The sequence below is a fragment of the Hyaena hyaena genome, unplaced genomic scaffold, assembly GCF_003009895.1.
Source record: "Hyaena hyaena isolate Hyena2069 unplaced genomic scaffold, ASM300989v1 scaffold_990, whole genome shotgun sequence".
Classification (NCBI taxonomy): Eukaryota; Metazoa; Chordata; class Mammalia; order Carnivora; family Hyaenidae; genus Hyaena; species Hyaena hyaena.
The window spans coordinates 266,799-282,653 of record NW_024081616.1 but is presented as its reverse complement, the minus strand read 5'-3'; the positions used below and the strand labels follow the sequence as shown (position 1 = coordinate 282,653).

Below are 15,855 nucleotides of genomic sequence, written 5' to 3'. Positions count from 1 at the left end.
TGTGAGATCATGACCTGAGCTGAAGTAGGACGCTTAACCGACTGAGCCACCCAGGTGCCCCCAGGAAACGGTTTTTATTAAAATTACGAGTTATCTGGTGAAATAATGTCAACTCTTTAATTAGTCAAGAGGCAACTATACGAAGAGTTCTCATATTGTTTTGTAAATTAGGATTTGTGTAGCTTTATCAGACACATATATATATTTTTTAAGTTTATTTATTTATTTTAGAGACAGACCATGCACACGAGGAAGAGAGAAAGAGAGAATCCCAAGCAGGCTCCATTGTGGGGCTCCGACATGAACCATGAGACCATGACCTGAGCCAAAATCAAGAGTAGGTCCTTTAACCCACAGAGCCACCTAGGTGCCCCTGGACACAATATTTTTATAGAAAATACATTTCACTTCCCTTATGCAGTACAGTTGCTCTATTTGACTCACTAAAAAAGGAGATAAAAGCAAGCTGATATATATGATAAATTGATTCCATTTTAAGTTATAAGTTGTGAAGTTATAAGTACTTTTCTGTGATTAAATCCTATTGTGGGCTTAGGGAGAAAAAAAGCTTAAGAGTTTTGGTATCATCACACATGGGGGTAGAGAACATATTCCCAATATAGAATTTTGTATCATGTTATCTAATGTATACATTTTGGAATTGAAAGTGTAGTATTTTTATTATGAGAAAAATAGTATAGATTTATCTTTTTGTTTAACTAAGGTAAAAGCTAGATCACAATGTCTGTATTATATCATAAGATATAACCAGCTACCAGTTTTAACTAGTGTGAGGTACTTGAGGCCTTACCTTGCTTGAATGACTCCAGAGTACTTCATAGTCAAAATATTATTTTCAAATTTCATATTATTCAAAACTTCATTTTCAAAATATTTTACAATCTATTTTAAAAGCTAATATTTTTATGAGGGAGGCCATGATTAGCTCATTTTTATTGGTAAGCAGATACAGAAAGTTTAAATAGAAGAACTTGCCTTGTATCTCGTTTTTTTTTTCCTATAAAATTTCTAAATCACAGTGCCAATAATAATACAAAATCCGGCAATTTTAAAGTCATATTTAATGTTGGTTAACACCTACTTAGCATCCTATTAAGAATGTAATACCCTAACACTGGTACAGGAAAAAAACTGTTTTTCTAATATAAATTAAAAACATTGTCATAGACAGTTCTTTAAAAGTAGTTTTAAAAGACAAAAACACATAATACCTTGCAAACATACAATTCGCTAGCAAAATTTTTAAGTACATAATTCTCATGTAAGGCACTTTCATTCTTTTTCAAATAAAATTTTCATAAAAAGTTTCCATCTTTTGTAATCAAATCTTCTTAACTTATATAGTGATAATGTTCAAATAAAACTATTAAATACCCAATTTTGGCATACTTTCCTTAAATACCTTTACTTTTGAAGAGAATGAAGGATGGGCATCAAGTTCTATGTAAACTAATCTTAAACGAGGGTATCCTTAGTCTGTTTTAGAGAATTGGTAACATTTTAGCTTGTTGCTCTTGTTCAAGAATCTTGAAATTTTCCAAAGGAAGACTGCTTAAGGCAGTTGGTAAAATGTTCTGATGTACCCTTAGGTAATTATGTTATTTGCTTCCAGATTCTTCACCAAGCATGTGGCTTTGATCCATCTCCGTGTTGCTCTGCGTTCTTTTTGTAAGCAAGTTTTCATTTTCTTTCTTAAGCTTGCTATTTCTTTTTCCAGTTTTATTATTCTCTTTTTGGCCTCCATAGGATTCCTAAAAGCATAACTGTGTTCAAGCAGTACTTGCTGACTGCTAATGCTTGATTTTAAATTAGATGGTCCTTTTGGAGTACAAGTATTGTTTTTCTTCAAAAGACTCCTTGACTTGAGTTTCTAAGCCAAATAAAATCAAAGGGTTGAACATAAACGAAAGAATATCACAAATAAGTAAATTTTATCCCGTTTTGTACACAAGTAATTAAACCAATGTTTTAAAAACTGACTTCAAAAGTTTGATATGCAACATCAACAGCTCATTTCATATAATCATGGATTCAAGTTTCTCAACTTGTTGGTTAACTCTATCCACCTGTTTCTTTTTGTGTTTTCTCTCCAGAGGGATGTGAATATTATTTGAAAATAGACAATGAACTTCCAAGGTTTCTTTAACATTATTGAGTATGATTCTATGGAAACTCTAAAAATCTTTTTGCAATTTTCTCAGTAAGGCCAATGTAATGTATTTAAGACATTTGGTTTACCTGTGATAGGGATTTAAACTCTTTTTTTAGGTACATCCTATTCTTTCAATTTGGTAATATTTCAAATCTGGGGTTCTACTTAATAAAAAATTATTTCCAAGTATCAAGCTCCTGAATAGATTTACTTATTAATTGTTCAGTTACATCTTCCATTCAAGGATTTAAAATCTGATTAGGAACATTTTTACCTAAACCTGAGGAGTCTGAGGAACTTTTTCTCTTTTATGTCTTTAATTCAACTGCTTATCAAGTCCCATTAATTCTACCTCTTAAATATCTCTATAATGAACCTTTTCCTCTTCATCATTCTTAATGCTACTGTCCATATCAGGCCCATATATCACATCTGGCTTAAATATATTAGAAACTCTTTATTGATACCTGCTTTATTCTGATCTTAATTCATATTCTGCCACCAGAATAATTTTTCTAACAGATTTGATGTTTCTGTATCTGGCTAAATTCCTTTTTGCCTAATGATCTAAAGAAAAAATTTACATGGCAAACTATTTAGGATCTCACTCCTTCTGCCATTCACCATTTTGATTTATACTCCCACAATACTAAACCACTTCCAGTTCTGAGTATGTCATAACCTCATAACTTTGTGTTTTTTTATTGATTCAACAAACATTTATTAAAACATATAGGAATTCATTTGTGGACAAATAAATTTTCCTCTCTGACTAGATTTTTCCCCAGCTAGATAAAACAGTGTTTAAATACATACATCATGTGCCTTAATTCTCTTTCCTTTTACATATCACTTGCTAATATTTGATTATTATTTACTTACTCCTCAACCCATTGGCTTTTGCTCTCATCATGTTATCATAATTGTCCTGTGCAAGGTCAAGAACCCTCTCTTAAGTTCCAAACTCCAAGCTCAGGCCAGCCTAAATGCCTGAGCTGTATGAAGCTTTGTTATGCTTTCCTTTGAACTTATATCCTTTCATGTAACTCTTGTATTCTTTGGGTGTGCTGTCTTTAAAGCTCTTTGCATTCATTTTGAATGTTATCTTAAAATCAGAGCAGAATGATGCTGGAGGTTTCATTACTCCTGATTTCTAAGTTTTATCATTGATTCAACTACAGATAATAATTGGAAATAATGTAAAATCCCAATGTAGTAAAAACAGTTTGGAAAGGGGGAAAAAATATTGCAGTTAGGGAGACCTGAGTTCTGATTCTGACCTGCACTTTTATTGCATAAGAGGAAGTTTTGCAACTTTCTTGAGGTAGTTCATTATATATGAACTTCAATATATTTTGAATCGTTCCACTTTATAAATAAAACAGAATGGGTACTAAAAATGGTAAAAATGCGTAAAAGAAATGTTACCTACCATAGACTTTAAATGGGTACAAAAATCAAAAATGGTTGGAACAGCATCCATTTTAAGTCGTCGAGTTTGTCCTGTTAAGTCAAAACAGGAGGCTTCAAAGTGCTTTGAACAAAGAAAAGTATGTTTTCCTGGCACAAAATTTTTGCGCCTTAGCAGGCGAACCCATTCTTTTCTTCTTTTAGGATCCAAAGGAAACCTTTAAAAAAAAAAAAAAAAAAGGGCAACTCAAACTCCAACTATTACACTTCTGGTTGCACCTAAATGGTTAAAAGAAATTTTAAAAGATGATGATTTAAAGTGTCTTCCATTTACATAAAACATTTTAACATCCAGACACGGAAACAGAAACCAATTCATGCTAATTTTTTTTAAAAATATTTTTTATTTATTTCTAGGGGCGGGATGGGCAGGGGAGGATCAGAGAGAGAGGGAGTCACAGACTCTGAAACAGGCTCCAGGCTCTGAGCTGGCAGTCAGCACAGAGCCCGACGCGGGGCTCGAACCCACGAACCGCGAGATCATGACCTAAGCGAAAGTCGGACGCTTAACTGACTAAGCCACTCAGGCGCCCCAATTCATGCTAATTTTTATAAGTTGAAAAAAAATTACTCAAAAACTGACTTGGGTGGTTTTATTTTACTTTCCAGGATTTTAGAGAACTTTCTTTCCCACCTAGTCCTTAACGTGGGCAGTAAAAATAAACGCAACCATACTGATTTAGATCAAGGTTATATAGAACCATTTTAAGCAGGAGTAATTCATAATGCTATGATGTACATGGTCAAGACAAAATATCTGCAGATTAAATTTTATCAAGGAAAGCCTAGATAGATTCTGGTATTCCTTCCTGTGTTCCTTCATTGTGACACCCAACACATTGTGTAGGAATTTTTCTATTTTAATAAATTTCCAGTGAAATAAAAGTAGATTTTAAGTTTCTTGAGGACAGGGATCATTATATCATCTATATATCTTTAACTTAGCACAGTGCCTTGCAAACAGTAGGGGCCCAATAAATATTTGCTTAATTGCTCTGAAACAAATATTTGCTTAATTGCTCTGAGACAGAATATATAAATTTTTACTGTATTACTTCCGTGTAAATAAACTATACACACATATTTCTAACTTTATTAATTTTGAGAGAAAGAGAGAGAGGAGGAGGAGGGGCATAGAGAGAGGAAAAAAGAGAATCCCAAGCAGGCTGTGCTGTCAGTCCAGAGCCCAATGCAGGGCTCAAACTCCCGGAACTGGGAGATCATGACTTGAACTGAAATCAGGAGTTGGATGCTTAACTGACTGAGCCACTCAGGTGCCCCAAACTACACATATTTAAAAAAAAGAACTCTTAAGCTATGTAGTACAGTAGAAAGCATAATTATTCCAAGAAATAAAATGCTAATGCAAGCACAGCAGGAATGTTTTTCCTTTCGTATTTATTTTAAATACAAAATATACTGATGTATCAGAGTATACCGGTTAAGGAAGAGAAAATTATAGGGGGCTGCCCCCAAGTTCTAGTGGCCACTGTATTTAAAAAAGAAATTTTTTTTTACACTTACCTATTTTTGAGAGACCAAGAGAGACACAGTGTGGGTGGAGGAGGGGCAGAGAGAGAAGGAAACACAGAATCCGAAGCAGGCTCCAGGCTCTGAGCAAGCTGTCAGCACAGAGCCCCATGCGGAACTCGAACCCACAACCCATGAACCGTGAGATCATGACCTAAGCCCAAGTTGGACCTAACTGACTGAGCCACCCAGGCACCCCAAGTGACCACTGTATTGACTGACTTGAAAACATAAGCATCAATATTCACATAGAAGTTTGAGTTGAGCTCTTCTTTAGTTTGAGTACTTTACCCTTTAAGTATTATAATGAACTGACTAGTGTTTAAAAAGAACCATTAAAATCATGTTAAAAGATCACATGGCTCAGAAGCCTCCAAGTGAAACTTTATTAGGTAACAATAGCTTTGGCTAGATAGGATATTTTAGGTTTGCTTAAATTACTAGGGGTGACAGGCACAAACAGTTGGAAACCCATTTACTATAAGTACGCTTCCATCTCCTGTACCCCCGACCCCAGCACCCAAACATACCCTAATCTGAAGATAACATTTGTATGTCACTCTACAGTTTATATAAGTTTTTTCTATTTCATTAGATATCTCTGATGGAGAATTTACCTACTCTACATAGCTCTGGCCTATTGATGATAATGTATTCTCATTTCAAAGATCTCTGTTCCAATATTTAATGGTTTGGAAACATTTCCTGGAGCCTAAGCTAAAAGTCAAGCTTTAGTTTACATTTCTTGTTTTGGCCTCAATAAAGATACAGAACAAATAAGTACTGTCATGTATTATCATTGCTTTAAGACTCTTCAGATACATGAAGATTGTATTTCAGAATTATTTTTCAACCTTTTAATTTCTTTAGTTCTTTGTAGAAAGCTTTTTTTTTTTTTTTTTTAAAATAGGCTCCACGCTCAATGTGGGGCTTTAACTCAAGACCCAGATATCAAAAGTCTCATGCTCTACCATCTGAGCCAGGTAGTTACACGTTGCTCTTTGTAAAACTAGATCCCTAATTATGAAACCAATGCATATTTGAAGCTTAACTTGAGCCAATTTTCCTTCCTTAAGATTCAATTTAGGAATCCCATCTTCCTAAGGAAATTGTTCATGGGCTGAATTAGGTGTTCCTGTATCATACAGAATATCATTGTATTCTAATTGTTTACTTTTCTATTTCCACTCCTAGATCAAATTTCTCCTGGTTAGGATCTATTTTTCACTACTTTATCCTGTTAAGAAATCAATGAACTTTCTCAGTGAATCAGTGAATGAGAAAACTAATGGGGTTAGTTTTTATGTTTACAGTTATGGGAAGGGTACATAATCAAATGGCTTGATGCAAGAAGAGTGGCTGAGAGCATGGTCTCTGGAGCCAAATCAAGGTGCCAATCCTGGTGCCTTCAATGTAATAGCTGGGTGACTTTAGGCAAGTTATTTAACCTTCTTAGGCCTCAGTTTTATCATCTATACACTGGAATAATAATGGTACCTAGTATGGTTCTAGGGATTAAATGAGATCATGTGAGTAAATGCTTAGCCCAGTGCACAGTACACATTAAATACTAAATAAGAGCTATTTATTAATATAAAAATAATTACAGGTATCATGTGTCATGAAAGGGTAAGAGCTAGTCAGGACACTTTGAGTTAGGAATTAGCTAGGGAAATTAGAGTGGGAATAGTGAAGAGCTTTATCTTGGGGACAGCAAGAGTGTTATGACAGGAAGGGATGCTGGTGGGCCTTCCCTTTTAAAGAGTAATTTTGAATTCTATCCAAAATGGCTATCCAAAATGGCACTGGTAAGCCATTTAAAGGCCTAATTTAGTGAGCTGATTATTAACCTGTTTTAACTAGCTGTAAAACAGCCATTATTAAAGATTATATAAATTTGCAATTAAATTAAGAACAAAGGTAATAAATACTGAAACCCATCTTTTCTTAATTATTTTACTATATCTATATTCTTGAAGTTATTTATGTCTGTTATATCTGTGTGGTATAACTGCTATAGAAGTGTGGTACTGCACATTTATTCCCAATTCTATCATCAGTCATGTCATATTGGTAACTTGAAACTAGTCATGGTAGGAGTATTTATATCACGGAAATTGGCAAAAACTATCAATCAGGGCTTTCCTCTTTCCTTGGAGATCCTGTTGTGAAACCTTTAGCACCACACCATTGATTACACAGAGAAGTTAGGAGTGTATGAATGGAAGCGGTGAACCAGTTAAGAGGCTGTTGTAATAATCCAATCAAGGGGGAATGGTGAGAAGTCAAGGGAGGATGACCTACCACCTTCTGGGTGGATGGTGTTTTCATTTACTGAGAAAGGGAATATAGGAGGTGGTATAGGTTCGGTGGAAGAGCAAGCTCATTAGTACAGTTTTGGTATGTTGAATCTGAGGAACTGAAGAAAGATCAGGGAAATACTGAGACACTTGTCCTATGAGGTCTGGATCTCATTAGAGAGATTGGACTGGAGATATTGATTTGGGAGGCATCATGGAGTGTTAACTGAGACCACAAGAACAGTTGAAATAATTTTGATAAGAGTGGTAAGACCTAGGTCAGGGTGCAGAGAAAGGTGCTGGCAGAGAAAACAAGATAGATCAAAGATGAAAATCACAAAATTTGTGTCAAATAATTAAAAAGTAGAGAGTACTTCACAGAAGAAATGCTCACATGCCATGAAAAAGAAACAAAAATGACAACTCAGCAAGAGTGGTTTCAGAAGAGTACTGGGGAGACTTAGACTGGAGTGGGCTAAGATACAAGAAAAATGGAGACAGTAGGTTGAGGCAACATAAGTTGTACATAGGGATAAAGAAGTCTACCAAAATCCTAGAAGTTAGTCAAACATTGTATTTATGAAATAGAAATGTAATTTATTATATTATTGTAAAATCTACATTTCTGAGGTTACACATGAAAATGTTAATTTCATAGGGGAAAAAAACCGGTCAAGTATGCATGTTACTGTATCACTGTGTATCTCTTAAACACTCAATATTGTTTGCCTTGCTTGACTCCTCTTTCCCTCATCGTATACATCAAATTACCAAATACAGTAGTTTCTACTAAGTATTTCTTAAATCTGTCCACTTCTTTACATCATTGTCAGTACCATCTAGTCTAGGCTACTGGTGGACTCTTTCTTGTTTTACTGCAAGTTTCTTTTCTCCATTAATTCTCACTTTTAATTTACTGCTGGTTGGGCCAGCAATGAAGTATATTGCTTAGCTCAGTTGACATTGTAGCAGAGTTTCTCTGTGAAAGAAACAGTAGGTAAATTAACATTGTGTAATAAGCTCCTTTCTCATCAAATTCATCTCTTGATAATGCTTGACCAGCACTTTAAGTGTCAAATAATTCTCCATACTGCAGCCAGATGGCTTTTTAATATCCAAATCAAATCATGTCATTCTTTTAAAAACTTTTCACGTCTTCTCAAATGCTAGGTAAAAAAGAAATCTGTAAAGTAGCATACAGGACTAAATCTATGTCATGTTTTGGTATTATCTGAACTTTCACATCCTCTAAGACATGTTCTTTGACTTTCTAAGGCTGAGTTAGGTATCCCTGAGTGTCTCTGCTGTGGCACTTACCCATAATTATGTCTTTCTCACTGCATGCTAAATAAGAATTTTCTTATTGCTAGATCCCTAGCAGTATGTCAGGCAAATAAGAACTCTGTACACATCTGATGAATGAATGAATGAATGAATGAAGCACTACATTTCCATGAAATAGCTTAAAATCAGAAACATCACAAGGACTTTTTTTTAAAGCAGCAGTTTTTAATAAGAGGGGCATTTAGTCATACTTAGGTAGGGAAAGGGTCAAGGATATAATTTTCCACATTCTAAGATCGTATTAAGTTGTGAGATATATAAAATCAGAACTATTTGCACTTAACTTTCTTTGAATGCTTCTTCCGGCACATGGCAGGCACTTGCACAGAAGGTACCTATTCTATTTTATGCAGTGTTCAAAATGTTTTCAAGAGTTCTGATTTGACAGAATTAAATAATTATGACTGCTCTTCCAACAAACGAGGAAAAGCAAAACATGAGTTCTTATTACTCTGTTCTGTTAAGAATAGAAAGCTTATCTTTCGCACTTTCATTAACATCGCTTAATTCCTTGGCTATCAATGATGACTCAACTCCTCCGCAGCAATTGTTATGCGACTGAAATCTAAATGCTTCCCGTGTCAATATAGCTAGTGAGAATTTCCTAACTTTGACGAACGCACACAGCAGGCTTTTAAGGTGACTGCCGACGTGAACAGGAAGGGTTCGCTTCCTTTTAAGGCATCATTCATGTCAAGGCCCAGTCTAATACATGAAAAAATAAAAAATTAAGATACTTTCCTCTCACTTTTTCTCTAACGAGTAACCGCCATACAGAACTTGGATTTCTTTTACAAAGTGAGTAAACAAACCTTCCCTGAAGTGAGAAAAAAATTGGACATATTTGAGAAACATACAAAAAGGGCAGAAAGATGCTTCCTTGCTACTAGCTAGGTAGTGTAAGTCGTTAGAATTAGTAGACTCCTGTTCCTTCCACACAAGCGTACCCAGTCTAGGAGCTCCCGTTTCCGGCATCCCCACTCCCTGCCCAGGTTACCTGTGGAAGCTGATGTTAATGTGCTTGTTGTAGGTAGTAGCACAGCCCGCCGCGGCGCAATTGGTCGGCATTTCCCTTTCCCCCTCATTCGGCGCAGTCTTAAGCCTGTTCTGAGGCGCTGGCTGCTACGCTTCCTTCGCGCAAAGGCTAGGCAAGCAAGGCAGGGGAAGGGCCCAGCGATAGGAGTCGTGGGAACGGGGTCGGAAAAACGGCTGTGTGTATTGGGGGGGGTGGGTTCAACCTTCTGTCTCTTTATTAATATGGCGGACTTCAGCCAGCAGAGCAGATAGTTCTGGACGTCCGGTCTCCTTCGTTTACCTTCACCAACATGGCGGACACAAGCCACCCCCACCAGGCACCCAAAAGGGAGTGGGACTACTGTGTCTCTTTGGCAGCCGCCCTCGGAGCAACTAGAATGTGTCTCTCACCCTCCCCCCATCACTATGAAACTCTCTCGCGGCCAAGATGAAGAACGGGCCCGCCCACCCCGCCACGCACCCAGATATCCCAATCCGGAGCCCAGGGTGGGTGTGAGCCGTAGGTTGGAAGGACAAACCCGAAGAGAGAGAACAGAAAGACTACAAGCCCCACTGGAAATCGCGTTGTCCGGATTATTATCGCGTGAACTGGAAGCCTTGTTTCCTGCGTGCCGCAGGAAGCGACGTCACGGGCGAGCCACTTCCAGAGTCCCTTTCTCGCGAGGCGGAAGAGCCCCGAGCGCGGAGAAGCAAGGGGGCGCTAGGGAAGGGAACTGGATTGCGACGGTCCGGCGAGAAAGAGCTGGGGTGCGGGGAAGTTGGGGAGCAAAGCCCGCTAGGTGTCCGAGCAGGGTAAGGCCGCACCGACCGGGTCCGTTAGAAAAGAAGGGAACCGAGGAGGAAGGCAGTTGTCGGGCGGATCCCCGGACGGAGGGCTAAGGTTGCGCGGAAGGCACTGCTCCCGGGATGGCGACCGCAGATATTCCGGCCCCGGCCTCCAGTGGCCTCTCGCCCAAGGAAGAAGGGGAGCTGGAAGATGGGGAAATCAGCGACGACGATAACAACAGCCAGATACGGAGCCGGAGCAGCAGCAGCAGCAGCGGCGGCGGGCTGTTACCGTATCCGCGGCGAAGGCCTCCTCACCCGGCCCGGGGCGGTGGATCTGGCGGAGGCGGTGGCTCCTCTTCGTCGTCGTCCTCTTCTCAGCAGCAGTTGAGGAATTTCTCACGCTCGCGGCACGCGTCGGAGCGAGGCCACCTCAGGGGACACAGCAGCTACCGACCCAAAGAGCCGTTCCGGTCTCACCCGCCCTCCGTGCGGATGCCTTCGAGCTCGCTGTCCGAAAGCAGCCCCCGGCCGTCCTTTTGGGAACGGAGCCACATCGCCTTGGACCGTTTCCGCTTTCGAGGCAGGCCCTACCGGGGTGGAAGTCGCTGGAGTCGGGGGCGAGGAGGGGGTGAGCGAGGAGGCAAGCCGGGGGGCAGACCTCCTCTGGGAGGAGGAGCAGGATCCGGATTCAGCAGCAGTCAGGGCTGGCGAGAGCCCTCTCCACCTCGGAAGAGTTGTATCCTTAACGTGGCGGTCCGCCCTGGGTGTGTCACTTAACCAAAGTTCCCTTTAGCGTCATTATTAGGTCTATGAGATGAGTAACTTTTCTGAACCATCAGAACCGCTTGTCAGTGTCAGAGTTGCTCTTTGGTGATTCCCATGTGTCACACTACATACAGAGTCTTGTTTCTTAAGAACGGTTTATTGGGTGTATTATTGGATTTTAATATGAATGTGTTATGGATTGGCACCAAGTTAGTGAAATACGAGAACATCTAAAATCAGATTTATAACAGTACATCAGAAGCCCAGGTTTCATTAGTATTTGTACCAAATTTGTTTTCCTGTGAGGTTGTTTTAGATTGTTAGAGGGGAAAAACAAGAGTCAAACAATTTGGGGAATAGTGTTGCTTATACCATATTGAACTTTGGCATTGAAAATTGTAAAGTTCCATTCTGCATAATTCTATAGTTTTTGTGATTCTGCTTTTATCTTTCTTGATTCATTCTTAACACACTGCTGCCTTTTAAAGTGGGGGCCAGGGAAAAGATCCATTCCTTTACCAAGTCTGTTAATTCAGACGTTTAAAATTCATAAACTTTTAGTAAAACTTTACTGCGTTCTCTATTTATGTTCACTTTTTGGCATTTTATAACAGTGTTGACAAATGTAGGTTAGAGAAAGACACAGCATTTTAATTTTAATATATTGGAAGCCATGGAGTATATGAGAGGGTGGAGATTATGGGGAGGCTGAGAAGGAAAATAGCAAAATACTTGATTTTTGTTCTCTCTAAGCCCATTATCTTTAACATTCCTAAATTCACTTAAGATTTATACAGGGGAATCAGTCATCTGAAGGTTTGCTAGTTTATGATGAGTTTGTAGAACTAGGTCTTATTTCATGATAATTGCATAAAAATAGTTTACTAAGCACAGTTATTACTGGTTATAATTTTATAGTGTAATGATTTAAAACATTCATTGTATATTGAACTTACAGGCAATAACGTTTGGAAGACACTCAACATTATTTTTATAGGATACTTAGGACCAAATGTATTTTCCCAGGTGTTAGGATATAAAGGGGACAAGAAATGTAAGTTTAGGTAAGAAGTAGCAACTTGTGGTCCTAGTGCCCAGAAAAAACTTGATATTGCAACCAAAAGTTGGGTTAGGAGCATCCTAGTCTCTTTTCAAAGGAAATCATGTAGATATTTAACTTTTAAAAAGATAAAGGATGTTCTTTCAAAAAAAAAAAAAAAACTATGTCCAAGACATTTTTTAAATGAAAGATTTCTTGTTTATGATTCTAAAAAAACAGGCTTTTTTTTTGTATATTTTAAGAATAGAAAAATACAAAACAAAATTTGGAACTTGTTTTGGAGAGACAAATGTGAATAATCACAGTTTAATGTAAAAAAGTTCATATTGATGTATCTAAAAAGTACTGTGGGAGCAGTTTTTTCTTCATCTAATTAATCTGTATTACAGAAGGTGGTGAGGGGGTTTGCCCACCTCCTGCCTTTGCCTTTTTTTTTTGTCTATTCATTCAGTACCAATTTGGCCTAAATCACATATACCTTTATTAATTGCTAAGCTTATGTTTTTATTAATAAACAGGCATATAATGTGAAAAAGTACATGAATATACCAAATCTGATTTCTGTAGTAACTTATCAGAAATGAGCTATCTTGCTGTTTTTCTTTTCACAGATGCTGCTCTTAAGAAAAGGATGCTTATTTTGATCCTTGCTTATTGTTTTCCTTGTGAAGTATCATTAATCCATCCTAGGGGTGATATTCTTTGTAAAAATTTGTGAAGGAAAACATAGCTTCCAGCTACTTTTGTATAGTGTGAGCAAACAAAATTTGTCATACAAAATTTTATTAATTTAAATTTCTTAATACCAAGATTTTATCCAGGCTTAGTCATATGTTTCACTGGGTGATTATAATAATGACATTTTTATTTTGCAGATATTAACATCAAGAAAGAATTAAGGGTTATGGGACACCTGGCTGGCTCTGTCAGTAGAGCAGGTGACTTGATCTTGGGGTCATAGGTTTGAGTCCCATGTTGGGGATAGAATTTACAAAAAAAATAAAAAAGGAGGGTTATATTGTGACTCATTTCCATAACGTAGAAGTAAAGTAATATGAGTACAAGTTTTTCGTTTTTTTTTTTTTTTTTAACTTATTTTCCTGTAATGATTAAGGTATGCTAGTTGCAACTTTAAAAACGTAGAAGGAACCAGATTCTATTGTGGCAGCTATTTTAATTCTCATTGATTTAAAATTTTACTTAGTGATAGACACAAGCTCAGTCAGTCTTAGCATATGCTTCTTTTGGATGACTACTGTTTTAAACTTTCTAATCTGATGAGAGCTAACATAAATTAGGCCAGTGTCTCTCATCAGTAAAAGTCATTTCATTTTCACCTGCAGTTGTAAAGGTTGAATAACAGTTCTTTTTTTAAACTAGATTTGAGTTAGAAATTGCATTTTAACTAGCTTAAAATTAAATCTTTTAAGTGTTGGTTTCATGTCCTATATTAGAAATAATTCCATTTAGCCTTGACGGAGATTAGTTAGTTACAGTTGCAACTGAATTACTTTTCCTCATTTTTCTTTTATTTTTTTGTCAAGTGTTTTGAATTTTTTCTCTCTACAAATCTTTCCAGGGTCTTCAGTTTTATTTTTTTAATCCCTGTGGCTGTGCCTTTAGGTGGCTTCACTGAAAAGTGAGGTGTCAATGCAGATAACTAGTGAATTTATGTACAAAGAGTAATGTGGGTTAGGGGAGCAATTAATGCTCTAGCTTCACATAGGAGGTGACATTTCAATTTTGAATTGGGGTCAGTTTGAGGAACCAAAAAATCTAAATACGAAGTTGTGCATGAATTGTGATGAACAGGGAAATTGTAAGATTGGAAAGTAAGTGCAGGTCAAATCATGAAGGCATTATATGCCATTGTAAGATTTTGGACTCTATTCTTAATAAGATTTAAACAAGGGAAGAGATCTGATCAGATTTGTGTTCTAGAAAGATTAGTCCAGCAACAGTGGGGGATGGCTTGTGGGAGATAAAACTCCAAATATCTATTATGAGGCCAGACTTCTCACTTGTATTATGTAAATGTATAGGAGTGCATTAGAATGCTCAAAAGGAAAAGTGAAAGAGGCTTAAATAGAGCTTACTTGAAGAGCACCATAATTGCGGAAATAGAAAGGAGTCATGAGGACTTAAAGGAAAAAAAGAAGGTAGGGAAACAGGAGGAAATTGGGGTGAGGGAAGCCAAGAGAAAAGTGGTTTGCAGTGTCCAAAGCTGCAGAGAGGTCAAGTGAAATAAAGTTTGGAAACGTGGTGAATAAACAAACTCAGCCAGCAGAATCTAGATTCTGTTTGAAGAGTAAGGTAATGAGAAACTAGTATTCTTTCAAGAAACTTGGCTCTGAAGATTCAGGTTAGGTAGATCAGAGGTCCAAAGATTCACTGAAACAGTTTTGCTGTAGGAGTGTTAAGATGTTGAGATGTAAGTTGTAATGCTGGTTTAGTTTCTAAAATTATTGGTGGTGAAAAAACAGTATTTGGTGGTGGTTCCTGTTCTTATATTAATCATTAGGGAAATTTAAAAATATCTGGGGACTGATGGTCCTGTAAATTGTTAAACAGAGGAACCATCTTTAGGGAACTGTAATGTTATATCCTAGACAGTTTAAATGATCTGTGTATAAATGTTATATTGTATTAAAACCACATACTTACTTATCTTTAAGTCTTGTTAATTTCTAGGCAGGAGAATTGAGGTATAGCAATTTTCACCTATGTGAATTATTTTGAATAAAAATTGTAGCTTGGAATTTTGTAGCCATTTCCAAGGAAAAAATTATATTCTATGTATCACTTGTTAGAAGAAAAAATTTGGTAGAGTTATCCTTATCTTCAGGGACAAATTAATTTATAAGATACATTTTGAATGCTAATTGAAAGGTTTTATTTTTTATGGTATAACTGCCTTGTCTTAGTTGTGCATATTTTGGATATTAGTATATTTGATGAACTCTAAGATTGTTATGTATTAGGTTTTTAAGAAAATGTTTCCTATATATAAACTAGTTTTAGCTATTAGTTGTCAGTGCTCATTTTTTAATCTCTTTTTTAAAAATTTGAGACTTGAGAAAAAACTAATTAAAAAGAAGAAATGTTTTCCTCCTGATTATCAGCAGTGTAAATTATCTACATCTGTGACAAACCAGTTTCTCCTCTCTTCTTTCAGAAAGGAATCTTTAACATCCAGCTTATTATGGCTTTTTCTGATAACCTCAGAAGGAAGGCTGCTGTAAACCTAAGTGGGTGGAATGCCTGTAGTTTCTGTGGGTAACAACTGACACTAGTGATTTTGTAAGTGGATGATTTTATGTGGTTACTTAATTAAATTTGAAATATGGGCATATAATGAAAGTGGACATTAGCACATATGTTAAATGGAATTTAGGAATTTGAAAATAGCA

At 37.0% G+C, this 15,855-nt stretch overlaps 2 protein-coding genes across 2 annotated transcripts in view; one reads left to right on the top strand and one right to left on the bottom strand.

The window, feature by feature from the left end:
• Positions 1 to 331: 331 nt before the first annotated feature.
• Positions 332 to 10,522, bottom strand: THAP2 (THAP domain containing 2). The gene is given in 6 exon segments (XM_039221421.1): positions 332 to 1,514; positions 1,517 to 1,590; positions 1,592 to 1,614; positions 1,616 to 1,891; positions 3,606 to 3,801; positions 9,815 to 10,522. Coding segments are annotated over 6 exon segments (678 nt in total). The 5' UTR covers positions 9,886 to 10,522; the 3' UTR covers positions 332 to 1,476.
• A 27-nt stretch (positions 10,523 to 10,549) lies between these two features.
• The window catches only part of ZFC3H1 (zinc finger C3H1-type containing), a 53,357-nt gene continuing 48,051 nt past the window's right edge, over positions 10,550 to 15,855 (top strand). Inside the window, exon 1 of the mRNA XM_039221420.1 lies at positions 10,550 to 11,356. Within this exon, the coding sequence (XP_039077351.1) occupies positions 10,759 to 11,356 (598 nt within the window). The 5' untranslated portion in view covers positions 10,550 to 10,758. The remainder of the gene's footprint in view (positions 11,357 to 15,855) is intronic.